At 40.3% G+C, this 16841-nt stretch overlaps 1 protein-coding gene across 1 annotated transcript in view; it reads right to left on the reverse strand.

Annotated features, from left to right (window-relative positions):
• The window catches only part of SMYD3 (SET and MYND domain containing 3), a 355779-nt gene extending 339197 nt beyond the window's left edge, over nt 1-16582 (reverse strand). The window contains exon 1 of the mRNA XM_052673327.1: nt 16417-16582. Within this exon, the coding sequence (XP_052529287.1) occupies nt 16417-16580 (164 nt within the window). The 5' untranslated portion in view covers nt 16581-16582. The remainder of the gene's footprint in view (nt 1-16416) is intronic.
• Nucleotides 16583-16841: the final 259 nt, after the last annotated feature.

A 16841-nucleotide genomic window follows, 5' to 3' on the forward strand; every position in this document is an offset into this window, starting at 1 on the left:
CCTCCCTACAGTTACATCCTTCATGTAATTTCTTCATTCCTCTAATGCAGTACATATTTTGAGTGTTATCACTGAAGGCCAGCAGAAACTTGCAGCTGTTTCACAGAATCACAAGAGTTGGAAAGAACCTCGAGAGACCATAGAGTCTCTATGCTAAAGCAGGTTCCCTATAATAGGTCACATAGGTAGGCATCCAGATGGGTCTTGAATATCACCATAGAAAGAGACTCCACAACAACTTTGAGCAATCTGTTCCAGTGCTCCATCACCTTTACCATAAAGAAGTTCATCCCCATGTTAGTACAGAATTTCCTACGTTCAAGTTACAGGCCATCACTCCTTGTCCTATTTCTACACACCACCAAGAAGAGCTTGGGCATATTTCAGGATGATGCAACCTGGCTGCAGAGGGACACGCATTGGTGTGTGCAGTCCATCTTCATTTTGAGTGCTCTGCCTGCTAAATGTTCCTGAATGCTCTTTCAGACAACTGGAAATCAGTGCAGTGAGCAGAGACTGACACAACATTCATGCTGTTCTTCAGAAACATGAGCTGCAGAATTGGACTTCATCTGACTTTCATATGATTGTAAAATAATATTGCAGGCTGGAACAAAAAAGCTGGAGTGCTAGCTGCCCACCTAGAACTTGCAATGCCCAGCACTTGCTGATATCAGCCAGCTCCCTTAGTTATCATCAGCAAGCAAGCACACCTGCCTCACATAGCCCTCAGCACTCAGGTCTTCTGCATACCTGCTCTGGAGCCACACTACTTTTGAAAAATTAATATTAGCAAATAATTGCCATGCAGCAACAAAATGTAAGAGAATACTGGCTGGAAGGTTCAACCTCTACTGCCTTACCAACAACATCCACCTCTGACATTGTGAGCCAACATCATAAAATAGAAGGCAATACTTTTGGATCAGCCCGTCTATATTTCATTTGCTTCATGAACAAGATTGGCTTTTGTGTTATTTTAACCTAGTTTCTCCTGCACTTACAGCATACAGGTATTAGAAGGAGAACAATACTTTCCCCCTTCTGGTCGGCTGTACATACACCACACCTGTACTCTTACCGCACGTTGCTGCCTGCTCTGCTCAACAGAACAGGATTTATTGCCTGTCACCATAGAACATACGATGCTGTATCTTATTTCTTGACGCAAAACAGTCAAGGAGAATGTCACTGAGGTGTACAAAATATCCCCGAAATTCAAAACAGAAGCTCAATGGAAGCTCTACCCTTCTCTGTGGCATCCTACCAATATTTTTTCATCTGGTTTGTATGACAACCGTGAAGAGAAAATAGCTAGAAATGATACTGAACTGACTTTGGCAGAAGTTAAGACAGAACTGTTGTAAAGTTCAACTCCCTTAAAATACATATATACACAAGAGAGCTGTCAACAGACAGAAAAACAGCTGATAGACTTTTTTTAAAATCACTTTCTTTCTACAAGTGTACATCACACAACCAGATAACTGTCCCACTGTTGTACTCTATAAACTTTAATTCTGAGCCATCAAAACCTTTTCACAAAAATCTGTTATCTCGGAAATGCTCACACTGACATGAACAACATAAAACATTCAGTTATTCACAGCAACTACAGCTGATATCTATAGATTCCAAGCACCACCTGTTACAACTGAATGGAGAAGACTGCAATACTGCCAAATATTTTTTCTTTAATAAGATCCACAATTTAGGTATTTTTGACGTCATATTAAAGGAGTATATGTAAGTTTCATGTTCCATACTACATTTTCCAAATGAAGCAGGCTTTGGTTTAATTAAAGTGGAATCTGCACAGCTTTTTCAGAGCCAAACTCAATGTTCATGTTGTCAGTTCATCATCATCATTCCGTCTGTCATTAGCAATTTCATTTCTTGGCTGGTAAGGTAATCACCAAAAGCATCAAGCCCCAATAGCAAGACAAAGCAAATACAGATTTCTTATATACACACACACACACACACACACACACACAGCTTCAGACTATAGCTAGCTTCTAAAGCACTGTTGAAGAAAGCACTGTAACCAAGGACAAAATTAATGACTGCTACACACTCATGCTAACCCACAAAGGAGCCAGTGGATCTGGTTCAACTTCAACCACTGCTGGCTGTGGGTCAACATCCTACCTGCAGTCCCTGGAAGTGAGCCAGCAGGAATTGAATACTTTTTTCATATTCTGTATGAGAAGATCATAGCAGTACTTCCATACAATCAGAAAGTTACCACCTAAACAAAACTTCAGCTAAAATGTGATTGAAAAAGTTTCAAGAGAAAATTATTGAGAGCATGATGGAGGATATGCAGAGGATATCTGATGATCATAGCTTATCTTTTCCATTACTGAAACCCTCACAACACTTGGGTAGACAGAAAAACACTCTTATGTCTTCTGTTACCAAAACTGCTCTAAATCTCTCTTGCATCACAAAATGTTCTGCAGAAAAACTCGTAAGAACAAAAAATGAAAAAAAAGCCAAGAAAAATTAACATGCCTTGAATGCATGCTGTACATAAATCAGACTGTAACATTAAAACTTGATTTTCTAAGCATCAAAATTCAACTCCCAAGTCCAAACTTTAACCAAAAGTAATTTCAGCGAAGAAATTGTGTAATACTCCTGTGATTCTGAAAAATGCTGCAGGCTTAGTGCTTCAGATCTTCTGCAAATAAGAATTTACCAGGGAGCAGCAAACAGGCAAAGGAGTTAAATAAAAATGTAATAGCACAATAGATGGAGATCTAAATTATTTATCATCCTTGTGCTGGAAATGCAGATTTCACATAATTTCACCAGTGCTGTAAGAGATGTTCTGAATTCTCACATACTCTTAAAGTATGGTTTTCTAAATACCCACATTTGTTGGAAATGAAGCAGCAAGTGTATGCATTCATTTCCTGAAATCTGAGATCAAATCCTGTCACAAATAAAGAGAAATCCAATGAAATGAGGCATCTATTCCACCTTATGTCCAAATCCCATTCACTCCAACAGGCATGTATACACCTCCCTACCTTCTAAGATCAGACCTTGTGTTCACAGGAAAAGAGCTACAAACATAAAACTCACTATGCAACTGCAAGCATTACTGAAATAAAGTATAACTTCAAATTTCAGATTAGCTGATGTACATGGAAGACATCGATCAAACTTACAATTGTGTGCAGAACCAGCCCCTATTTTTCACATTCCTGCTGCCTAAAAAAAAAGTAAAGCTAAAGACAGTTTAATTTTGATAGTTTTCACTCTTGCTGCTGCTACCAGGTATTTTTTAACTGAGCACATAGACTTCATTGATTATTTTGTCTTCTTCCTCTCTTTTTACAACTCACCTATCTAAACTCACTGAGAGAAGCTCAACACCCATCAAGAAAGATGGTGCTGTGTACATCTTGTGTCTTACAATCCTAAGTAATAGATCAGATGAGGAAAAAAACCCATAAGGTTTATTATAATAAAAACTCTATTTATATATATAGAAGCAGCAATTGAGGTAACAGATTAAAATGCTTGCAATTATGAGAATGTTAGGCTTTACATCAAGAACAGCACTACCATAAATGTAACAGCTTCTCCTTAAACTGTACTAGTGTCTAAAGATCTGTTTACAAATTGGACTTTACTACACACACTATACCTTAAGCACATACAACGTACAACATGCAGCAACAACATACTGACACTTGTGTAATGCTCTTCTCTTCCCAAATACAGTCCATTAGCAGATCCCTAGATTTCTGATGCGATCAAAAATATCCAAGTAATTTAACACCACAAAAGTGAGTGCCATACATAAGTATTCAGTGTCACCAACACAAAGGGAAAAAGGACTGCTTCCATACCACATTTCAACATCATATAAGATTCATGCACTAGTTAAGCAAAATTAAACTTGGTGGATTTGGTGTAAACCAGGCAGAAAAGTGAGATCTATTTAACAGAATCTTCTCTGTTGATTTACCATTCGCATCTTCTAGCTCATTATCTATGTTTACAATATGTTGTTACATCCCATCTGAATACTATTTTTCCTACCTGGCATTGATCTTTGCAGTCAGCACTGGTGAAACTGAAAATGCAAATAAGAAAATCCAAGCTCCCTATTACGACTTTTAAGGTCTGCTTTCTTAATGTTGAGTATCTAATGCAAGTTTAGGGGGAAAAGGAATATACAGCAACTATAGACAACACTGAAGTGGGAGATGCTGTTGACTCTTCCCTGTCAGGGATAGAGAGAACTTGGAGAGATCCTGACAGACTGGAGGGCTGGGAAGCCACCAACCTCATGAAGTTTTACACAAGCAAGTGTGGGATTCTGCACTTGAGACAGGACAACCTGGGCTGACATTCCTATAGGAAGGTTTCCCCCAGAAGCCTGATATTGAAACCGTATTATCACAAAGTTTCATGATAAATATCATTAAGTTCCAAACTGCTTAGAGGGCCTACTACCAACATATTGTATTGTAGTACATGTTGCCAGCAGTAACTTTACCATCGTATACAAACGCACACCTATTTACTTGCTAGTTAAACCGTCAATAATTGTAAAATAAAAAAATCAAGAAGAAATAATTGTATGGTTGTTTGTTTTGTAAGCTGTCTGGAAACAACTTCTCAAAAATAAGAACCAAATTATTCAGAGGATATTAAAACAATTTTCTCTTTATTTCAGCTACAAAGTTTACAAGAACATACTGTTCTTCCAATGCAGTTTTTTTATTACATAAGAAGCACACGCATAAAAATGAAACAGAAATGAACAAAAAAAACACACTTTCTTGGAAATCAGTAATTCTACTAATTCTAATAATTACTAATTCTAGAAGACATAAGAGAGCATTGTTTTGTCTTCATTAAAAGCCCTGAGAGCAGATAACTGCAGTAGTAAATGCAGAGATTTTATTCCTCCCAATTGGGAACTCGCACCCTGCTGTGTTTAGCAGCTCTAAACACAACATGTACATATGAAGCACAAACTTGACTTCATAGGAACAAGTCCGAGAGAAACCAGAGGTCATTTATTTCCACCAGCCAGAACAATTAATAAAGATCTCATTGCAAGATGAAGTCAAAAATATCTGCTCACCTAAAAGCTACTGAATGTTGGAAACAAAACTGGAAATATTTATCAACTGTGAAAAGTTTCTAATCCCATCTGCTTCCAGAATGGGGCAGGATGGCAGTGAAGGAAGCTTCTGTTGCAAAGACTTGCAGAGTCTAGGATTACATTGCTAAGTCTGCAACAACTGATTAAGTATTGTTTTAATGGCAAAAATTCTATACAGTGAGCCTACATGTGCATTACAGTTTGTAGTTACGTTATTATCTGCAATAAACAGGTAAGCATTCATTAGGTCCTGTGTGGAACAAACAACTGGCAAGCTATTTCATACTTCAAAGAATTTATTGCATAAGAGAGAGGTAAACACACAGTGCAGGTGACTTTGTAGCTGGAAAATAAAATGAATACTTAACGATGCTGCTCCCTTCCAGCTGTACAGCTGCTTGATATTGAGATGTCCCAACAAATGCAATTCTGAAAACGGATGCCAAATCCCCACGTGTCATCAAGCAGAAAAGTATAATCTTTTGATTAATAAAAAACAGATATTACTCTTCAGTACAAATTATTTTTTTAATTAAAACTGAGATGAACATAGGAGAACAAGCACCAACAGCATGCTTCTCAAACAGTCCTGACTATAAGGGTCATAAACTAGTGTGTGCACAGACAGTTAGAGCTTGCAAGGCTCCGTGGGGGGAGGTTAAAAAGAAGATAAGGAAATTAAAAATTAATAACTCCACAGTACAGTTGTTCTGAACAGACATACTGCCCAAGTCACAACTCCCACGGCAATCTCTAAGGACAATGCATTTGGCTCCATAATTATTTCTGAAGCACTTGGGAGTTCCGTAAAGTATTTCATCTGTTCCAAAGCAGACAAATAGAAAAAAGGAAAGCCAGGGGAAGAAGTGACCAGACTCTTACAACGGTTCTCTCAAAAGAAAAAGTCAAATAGCTGTGTATTTTGCATACACAACACTGACACTGCTGCGAGGTACCCGTTCAAAGGCAGAATGCATCTTTTAATAATTCAACTCCTCCTGGCAGTCAGAAAGAATAGGCTAAAAAAATCAACTCTGAAGGTGGATGTTCAGTATCATTGCTAACACTGACATCCATTGCTATTGACCACTATACCCACACGTCTTACGCCAACAGAAAGCATAACATGATGCTCCTCGCAATCAGCCCCAGCTCTGTGTCCTCAGCTTCACATCCAATTCTCATGCTCCCAGCCCACATCTTCCTGCTTCCCACACAATACCTGTGTCAGGCTGCACACAAGTTCTCAGAGATCTTTTCTAGTAAGAAACCATGTTCATTTTATATGCCTTTTTCCTTTCCAAAAGAAGCTTCTCAGCTTAGGAAAATTCAAGCAGAAAGTAGGAATCTCTTTCCAGAGCTGTATTTTCCACTTCCCTTTTGTTTTTGCAGATGCTCCTGTAAGCTACATACAGGGGCTGAGCACAGTCTTGTCAACTTCTTAACTCCCCATGGGAAATGCAGATTGTACAGGACACCTCAGTTTTACACATTGAGGTAAAAATCAGATAGCACGTTTCATAACCCTTCACACTACACATATGTTGTTACTTTAGCTTCCAGCCACTGACGTTTGATTTGGTAAGCACTTTGTACCATCAGTGGCAGACCAGTATGTTTAAAAGCTTCCAGGTTCTTCTCTTTTGATCAGTTTTTCCCTGAGGCATTTCAGATCCTTTCAGCAGCTCCCAGTTTGTGCCCATTGAGCCCATCCAAGGTAAACACTTCTTCACACTGACATTTCCTTCAATCCATTCTTATTCAGGTCTCTGCCCCCTCCTCTGTTCTTCCATAGAATCAGTTAAACCTCTTTCCATTCCACACATGCCATTTTTCCTTGGCTTAAGGACAAGTAAGTTTCACAGCTTTTGAAACTGGAAGGAACCCTCATACGATCTAGCACAATAACGTTCTAATCTGGCAAATTGCACACGCCATAAAATTTCACACAGCAAAGCTTTCAGCTCTGGCAGAAGTAGGACACATTTTAGCAATTTTTAAAAGCTCCATTAATTCTAAATGTATGAATAAACCTGTTGGTGTTTGGACTTTTTCCTACTGGTATCAGGAAATTTGCAGCAGATTTGCCTTCTGTTGCCTATAATCACTGTTTAAGATGCTCACGTGGGCTACAGATTACATATTACCCGTATGGTGATATAATATACATTTGCACAGTTTCAATATTTTCTATTTCATGTATGAATCATCAGCAGTTTCTGAGCATATCAGTGAATGTCATAAACATCAAACATCTCTCTCAAATCCATAAGCCACAAAACACCTCATTCAAATTCACAGAGGAAGCCTGGGACAAAACAAAGACTAAATCTCCAGACATATTTCTGAATACAAGGTCATCCCTCATCTGTTGCATTCCTCCTGCATCCATTAAAACATACCTATCAGCTGAAAACATCTTCAGCTTTACACAAGAATAAGATCAATTAAGAAGAAGGTGAGCACTACCACTTATCGCTTCCTCCAAGCTCTGTTCAAAAACTGTCTATAAAGGCTTTGTCTGGTGACAGAAAGGGAAGAAAACGACATCAACCCTTACAAGAGGGAAATCTTACAATGGCCTCCCCAGATAAAAAAATACAAAACCAAGCACAAGGGCACTGAACGTTGCAACATGAATTTCCATAAGGGCGGCAAACAAAAACAAGAAGGGTAAGCCTTCTCTGAAACGCGGCATAAAATAAACATCATAAAAATAAAACTTGTCTTAATAATCCCAGAAATTTCCTACTCCCAGCCATGAAATGTTAGTTGAATATGTATTTCAGCACAGACACACATACGCACAACATCTTCAATGCATTTATTTAATTTTAAAATGAATTTGTTAGTCCAGAATCCTGTAAGGTGGCATTCACTGAGCCTGTGTTACACTTCATATACGTACAACAGGATTTTCCAGTCATATTTTCAGGAAAAAAGTAAGTCCAGTAAAACAACCCTACCTAAATTTCCACAGTGTCTTCAGAGGATTCCAATTATTTCACATATAATGCTCAGCCCATCGCATTCCTTTGAACATTTCACCTAAAATCTAATTGAAGTAATTTTGGCTTATTGGAACGTGCCAAACTACCTGAGCTACCAACCACATCAAGCAGGGTAGTTCCACGAAAATGACTGCCAAAGCAGCAAAGGCCATTAAAGGGCAGCAAAACACACATTTGAGCAGTATGCATACTGACCGCCTGTCTAACAAAATGACACATCTCTATTAAACACGGCACGATTAACTTCTTCCAATAATGGGGATGCTAAGGGCCATTATAACTGTCTTCCTACTATTATGCCTGACAATAACTTCATCTAAATCTGTCATCACATGTTTAATTTTACATAATATTAAAAAAAAAGTTTCCACACCTATTCCATCTGTTGTAAATTAACAGCAATTAATAAGACAATATTAACATGACAAGTGGATACCAAGTAGTCAGTCTCACTTGTTAAAACACTGTCATTTAGGAACTTAAATCACAGAAGACAAAGTGGTCTGTGCCATTTCCACCTGTGCCATTTCAATTCTTCATCTTTAGTCTGGTTTTGCTCCTGCAGAAATCTGGACTAAGATAATTCCAGCAGTTGGAAGGACTTGCAGTCAGTGCATCACAGAAGTCAAAGCAAGCTACACAAAAGTACACAGACTCCTGGCAACATTCAATCAATCCTTTCAATACCTGGACCAGAATTTAATCCCAAAAAATCTCACTTTTTTTCAAAAAAAAATTACACTGCAGTGCAGGAGTCTGGCACAAACCTCTCTCATCCCATGAGATGGTCAGTAAAGGTTCCTAGCACAATGACCTGCAAAATAGCACCTGAATTTACTCCCGATACAAGAATATTTTAGGTTCCCAAGAACATTGAGGACAACGTGAGGAAGGGGAAATTGCAATGAAATGGGGAGGGTAAAATTTATCTCTCAAAATTTGTTTAAACACTGGTAGTCTGCATCCTTCTGACCTTCATTTCTAGCAGCATGCCTCCAAGGGTGAAGTTTCACACTGCTGTAATATCTGGAAAACACTGAGATTGACAGATACACTGCTGTTGCTTTTTGTTTGTCTTCAAAAAAAGAGTGGCACTACAGCTTGAACACGTGTGTTAAGGAGAGCTGCTTTCAAACTTTTCTTGATGAGGAAATAAAAACAGGTTTCTGGCCACTGAACAACTTTACAGAGGAAGCATACATAGCTTATTTCACACTCAGCTTTAACCAAGACACAAATGTTTCCTCCTTCAGGGCAATGCTTCTTCAAAAATCTCATTTGAATTACACTTCCATTATTCTGCTGGGATCCTTCCCACCAGCAAGAATGCTCCCACCACAGAAATCATCTCTTCAGGTCACTTAGCAACATGTTCCCAGCAGTTACATAGGCCAGACATTACTCATTTGAACTTCTGTATTATAAGAACAGGCGTAACAATTATGTTTGTACTATCTCTTCCTTCCCAATGACTCTTGTGTTCTCTTCTGTATATCACCCTCACCTAAAGGGTCCTTGTGGACACACTTGCAGCTCCTTCATCCACTCACTGGCACCAAGTGACAAGGGCAGAGCACAGCCCCACATGAGCACACCAAGCCTTATCCAGCAAAGCCAGAAGTTTTATTTCCTATCTGCTGATGGCAGGATCAGCTACTCTAATGCACAAACATCAAAGGAGATAGATTATCTACTTCCAAAAAAAATTCAGTCTTTAATTTAATTTAAGCTTGAGCAACCAAGCTAGTAACAGAACTAACCCTGAGCTGAAGGTGGGCAACGGTTAAGGTAATAAACAGAAAAGCTCAGTATTTTGTGATCAGGGCATTACTGCTTGAGTTAGGATAGGAATTATGCACTGGTTTTCAACAACTGCACCATTTGGCACCAGCCCTGCAGTCAACAGGATACTCTTGGGCAAGAGACAAGATTTCATCTTGATCTCTAAGATCTCTGTTCAGCACAGAGACACACTAAGAATTACAACCACGGGGATTAAGCATGGGCTCTGAAATCAGTAAAGCCAATGGCAAAAAAGAATTATCTCAGAAAAGAAACTCCCATATAGCCAAGACATTAATCAAAAATAATAATTTCCTTGGTAATAAGAAACAACACAAAATGTCTGCATTGTTTCTTCCACTAAACTGACACTAATGATAAGAAATAGTTCTGAAGTAGCAAAACACACAACAGAACACAATACAATAGAAAAAAGCACAATACAATAGAAGGAATAAATCTCTGGGTTAGCCAGGGCTGATCTAGACTAGAAAGCAGAAGAATCCTCCCCACAGCAAAAACCCAGCTGGTCCTGCACTCCTCAAAGCCCACCTCCTCCTGCAGACAACCATAAGAACTCAGAAATTCCCCTTCTGCCCCTTCTAAGGTTTCATTTTCATTTCTAGCTACAGCAGACTAAAGGTAAGCCACCACCACAAGGAGCAGCCCTGACTGCCTGACCTTCCCCTTTCCCTTCCGCAATCCCTTCAGCTCCTTCCCCCACATGCAATACTTTGATTAAAGGACACAGAAATATGTTTATATATGTTTGGTAAGCTACGGCTTATGTCAGTTCAGTTCTCTGTACTAGTGTTCTCTGTATCAGACAAAAGCAAAGCTGACAAATGAGAAGCAAAAGGATGATGCAGCATGAAGGATAAGCGCTTTCTAGCCATCAGGGAGACTGCCCGTGCAGTCCCATAACCACATCCTGCTTTAAACCCCAAACAGCAGAAGTGCAGTCATGTCAAAATTCTGTAACCCTCACCTATGTAATTTTGAATAACCCAGAATAACTGCTGCAGCTGGTTCTGAACACGACTGCAAGTGCTTCAAGGCAGAACAGCATCACACCATTCACTTCACAGCCACAAGCACACAGTGGCTTTGGAGTACAGTCACAATGGATGCAACCGTCAGCTATTAATAAAATCCAGTAGCTACAGGCAAGGTATCATTAAGAGTTCTTGAAGAATTTAAATAAGTTCCCCAATGCAGTGTAAAACTTCCAGCAACTTTTGCAAAATGAAAAAAAAAATAAAATCTCCTCCTCAGGAGACACGTAGTAACAAAATTAGTCTCAGATATTACCTTCACCTGAAGTTATCCTTATTGTAATCATGTATTCTCTTATAGCACTGGTTTTAACTATGTGCTTGCACTTCTTTAACATAACAAAATGAGTACTAAAGATAATTCAATTCATAAACTCATTTTGGTGGCTCTCATTTACTACCGGCAGAGAACAGTCCTGTGGAGGCTATTATTTAAGAAACTAATATTATGGGCTGAACTATGCAGAAAAGAAATATACCATCAGATGTCCATAGCAGACACATGGCAAATTCAGAAGAATTTACAAGACTGCAACTTAAACTGTCAGCCACTGCTTGACAAAACAATTGTTATCCAGCTCTGAAGTTACAGATCTGTATAAGCATGAAAACTATACTTGCAGAATCACAACATTAAGATCTTTATGGACTTTTAAAGCACATCTAAGCTTGAATTTTGATATTCCATAAATGACAGACACAGCAATAAATACTTGATCTAGTCAAACGTTTTAGTAACACCTCTCTGTTTTCTATTTCTACACTTCTGTTATGGCCAGGATCCAAGCCAGGTTGGCAGCAGAAGGCAATCATAGCAGCCTTGGGACTGGGGGTGAAGGGACGGACGTGGGCAGTGAATACTGAAACACTGCCAAAAGGAAAGGAGGGTTTACAGCAAACAGAACACAAATGACATTCCCAAACCACATCTCTAAGAGGTGGAAAAACAAACCAAACAAAAAACTGTAAGACAAGAAAAAAGGCAGCCCACAAGATACTTTTAATAGGAGCATGAGAAACTCCCTGGCCACCCTGACGGTTGCTGAGGGAGGCAAGCAAAATCACAAGGCGAGCCAAGAGTTTGTTTTCAAGAAGCTAGCAGAGTCTTGAAGCTATCTCTACATTAAACAGTGAAGAAAGTAGTTTTTGGAAAGAAATCAGTAGGCAGCTCAGGTGCTATGGCTTCATGCATCAGTGAAAGTCTCACATGTGCTAAACTTCTATCTTCTTCTAGCTTTGAATGCTTCCAAGGAGGAGGTATTCACAACCTCACTGGGCAACCTGTTCCAGCTTCTCACCACTCTCACAGTAAAGAATTTCTTCCTAAAATCTAAATTTAGTCTAAATCTACCCTCTTCCAGTTTAAAGCCGTTTCCCCTCATCCCGTCACTACACTCTGCTATAAAAAGTCCCTCCTCACCAGTAGGTCCCTTCAGGTACTGCAAGGCCACTATAAGGTCTCCTGGGAGCCTTCTCTTCTCCAGGCTGAAGAGCTCCACCTCTCTCAGCCTGTCCTCATAGGGGAGGTGCTCCAACCCTCAGATCATCTTCATGGCTCTCTCACACTGGATGGTTGTGATAATACTACACATCACAGGAGCATTTTTTTGCCTTCTCAATTGACTTCTATAACAGACTGAGTATAGATTCAATACAAAATCTGAAGGTCAGACTACACAGTGCCATGGGTACCACACATCTCCGAGAGAAGTCAATCAGCAAGGATTAATTAAATACACAAAGGAAGGAAATTTTGCCAAGCACAGACATGCCACTTCTGCATTCACTTCTCAGATAAGGGAAATCTTTGAAACCAGTGTAAAGATTTAACAACCCAAGCAAACTAGCACCATCAAACCAAACGGATTAAACTCAGGGATGATATATCAGTGCATGCAAGCAAACTTGGCAATTTTATGTCTTCCCACATTAAAAGCCAGTACTGACCTGTGATTATTTTGTTAAATCAAGAAGTAATATGCAATACCCAGACTTTAACAGAACCTCTAGTCCGATCAGCTAAATAAAGCTGATTCTAATAAACCATAAGATTAAACAAAAGGGAATATTAAAAATAATAGCAACTAATGAAAGAAAAATAGGCCAAATTAGTGTTTGCCATTAAACTTAAAAAACTGGGTAGATAGTTGAAAACATTGGTGTTTTTTGATACAACCTATAATCTCATGGGACATTAAAAGCAGAACTCTCAATATACACATAAAGCATTCCAGTACTTGCAGTGCTCCCATTTTTTACGGAAATTAAAAATCACCATCATCACACCCACTTAACTATAGTAAATGTAAGCCTGGCTTCTAATCCCAGTAAGACAATAGACTATAATAAAGAATAAGATTATTAATCAATTGGATGAATAAAGCCTGCAAGAGAAAAGCAAGCACAGCTCCTGTGAAGGAACAGCTTGCTCAAGTTTCATGAGGACATCCATGCACAGATGAGTAATAATTGTGCAAAATGCTGGTAGCCAGGTATAGGACACAAAGGGGAAAATCTTAACAGTCAGTGTCCAGAAGAAAGAGAAGTTATAAGAGTTTCCAGGCATCACTGGCAACTAGCTTTACTCAACATCTCTATCAGTGTCCAACAGAACAGAAATCCCAGTGAAATCCCAGTGGGTTTTTTTAGATGAAACTGAGCTTTCTTTACATAACTCCATATATACAAATCCGTACTGAGCAGTAACGTCACAGAATCCACCTTAGAGAGACATGGAAGAAGCCATACAGAAAATCTTGGATTAACAGGAGAGAATGAATCTTTTCTGTTGCTTTCTGTTGCTTTCCTCAGCAAGATGTTGGAAAAAAGATGCTGGCCAACCAAATCTTTCCAGACTTCTATAATGGCACAAAATGGCATATCTGCAGCAAGGCATCACCCCATCATGCCACAGATATCCTTTGGCAAAAAGCTATGGCCATGCAACCCTATGTCATTTGTTCTCCTAGGACCCATCCTGGATGAACATGCCCTGCTCAGCACCTCAGCTATAAGGACCATGACAAGCCCACAAAGCATGTCGGGGAAGTAACACAAGTCTGTGACCCTGTGTCCAGGGCAGACCATGCTGCCTCCCCCCACACACTGCAGAAATTAGATATTGAGTATCAGTATCAATCTTAAGCATTTCACACAGCCAAAAGGTGCAATGCTGTATATATAATTTATAATTATCAATACACATAATAATAATACAAACTGGGACGGAACTGTTTTCTTCAGAGCGTCTGGTATGATGCTATGCTTTGGTTCTAGGAGAAAAACAATGCTGGTAACACACTGATGTTTATAATTGTTGCTAAGCAGAGCTCATTAGAGTCATGGCCAATCTCAGCGAATGGCCCAAGGATCTTGGAGGGAAAAGAATTAGAACAGCTGACTTAAACTGGTTATCCCATACCATATGACATCACCTGGAAGGAGTTTTGAAGGGGTGGGAGTTCATTTTGCTCTCTTCTACTGCTCAGGGGGTCAGCTGGGCATTGGTTGGGGGTGGTAAGCAATTACTTGTGCACAATTTGTTAAATACATTTATATATATACACACATACATATATTTATTTATATATATACACATATTTACAGAAAATGTTATATAAATGTAACATTTTAAATATTTATTTTATTATTTTAAAGTGTTTTAAAATATTTTAATATATTTGTGTATATATATATCAAGATATATATATATATAGATATATATATATATATAGATATGAAGCATCATAACTATTATCTTTTTCCCTCTCTCTACCTTAGTGGATGGTTTTGTCTCAACCCAGGAGTTCTACTTTGGCTTTTTTTGGTTATTCTCTCCCCAGTCCTACTAGGAAGGGCAGGGAATGAGTGAATGCTCAGCCACCTTCCAAGTTAAACCACAACAGAGACAGAAATCAGCATGGAATTACTCTTCATAGTATAAGGATTGTATTGTATGAGATCAATAAATGCTAAATCATTTTTAAGAGAAAAAAAAAAGTTGTTGGTTTGTGTTTTTTTTTCCAAATCGTGTTCCTGTACTGCCACCTAGAGATCAGAATAAAAAGTGTAAGTTGTAGCCAAGGTGATCTATCTGCAAGGAGCATAGAATGGCCTGGGTTGAAAAGGACCACAACCATCATCTAGTTTCGACCCCCCTGCTACATGCAGGATCACCAACCAGCAGACCAGGCTGCCCAGAGCCACATCCAGCCTGGCCTTGAAATCCTCCAGAGATGGGGCATCCACAGCCTCCTTGGGCAACCTATTCCAGTGCGTCATCACCCTGTGTGTGGAAAAACTTCCTCCTAATATCTAACTAAACTTCCCCTGTCTCAGTTTAAAACCATTCCCCCTTGTCCTATCACTATCCACCCTCATAAACAGCCATTCCCCCTCCTGTTTATATATTCTCTTCAAGTACTGGAAAGCTGCAATGCGGTCTCCCTGGAGCCTTCTCTTCTGCAAGCTAAGCAAACCCAGTTCCCTCAACCTTTTCTCACAAGAAAGGAGCAGTTAACTGCTTTTCTCATATCTACCTTTCATAAGATCTCACTGCTTGTTAAATGCAAACCAGACCCATGAAACACTTCAATTCTACTCCACAGTTCAGCAGGTACCCTCATTTCTCTGATTTACATATATATTTAAAAAAAAAAATTAAAAGGACCACCTATATGTGGATATATGTATCAGTAACTGAGTAACTTGCCTTTGCCTGGACAAACAGGAAGAAAGTCAGCTTGCACAGTTATGACCCACAGACTTTTTCCAGCCACTACACACTTTGAGTGGATGCAAGAAGAATGAGAATATACTTTTTACTATTCTTAACTTTTAGCTAACCTCTTAATTTGAACTGATACCACTCTTTCATAAATAAATATATACATATATATATATTTATTTTTTTTAAAGACAAACGTGTAATGGCACAACCGCCCACCGTACCTCAGCCGGCGCAACGACCGCTCCTCCCCACAGCCCTGAAAGCACGTGCCGGGCGTCACCGAAACACTGGCTGCACTTTTGTATTCTTAATGCACTGAGCTCAGATGCGAGCGTGCCCGGGAGCACGCGAGCAAGCGATTCTCTGGGAGAAGGGGGCTCTCATCGTTATCGCTTTAAATTGCAGCTGGGATGTACTGTAAGGACGGGAAGCGAGGTTCTGGGAATGCGTAAGCACGACGAGAACCAAACAGTTGTTAAAACGAAAAGATTACTGAGGTTAAATTCCTTCTTTTCTTTCCAAAAGCCTCCTCTGACCTTAGGTAAAGACTTGCGGGAACAGCACCCGCCCCGCGCCCCCGCCCACGTGCCCCCACCGTAGGCGGTACCGACGCACGCGACCCGCACGCACGCGACTCCTCCGTCCCGCCTCCATAAGGCGGGACAGCACACGATGGCGGTGCCGCGTTCTCGTGCCCGTTCGTACCTCTGGAGGCATTGCTCGCACACGCCGCCCAGCTGCTCCTTGGTCACTACGTAGGCGAAGGGCTCGGCTCGGTAAAGCAGCTCTCCGGGCCGCACCCGCCGGCGGGAGCGGAGTCCGCTGCCCTTGCCCGGGCTGAGGAAGCGCTCCAGCGCAGCCAGCTCCATGCTGCCGCAGCGCCGCTACCGAGAGGAGGGGGAAATCCTGCCCCCGCCACGTGACCCGGCGCTGCCGCCGCCATCTTAACTGAGGGCAGGGGCGCCCCCTGGCTGCTTCCTCGGCGGGCTGCTGATGTTGGCAGCGCGCGGTTGTGAGGAGCTCTCGGGGACAGCGGGCAGCGCTTTCTCCTGGTCGGTGTAGCTTTCAGTACATTGCGCAGGTGAAGTGCGCTGAATGCAGAGGCTTCATCTGCTCTTCCTCGTTGTGCC

The sequence above is a fragment of the Tympanuchus pallidicinctus genome, unplaced genomic scaffold (assembly GCF_026119805.1).
Source record: "Tympanuchus pallidicinctus isolate F22 unplaced genomic scaffold, pur_lepc_1.0 scaffold1, whole genome shotgun sequence".
NCBI classification, from domain to species: Eukaryota; Metazoa; Chordata; class Aves; order Galliformes; family Phasianidae; genus Tympanuchus; species Tympanuchus pallidicinctus.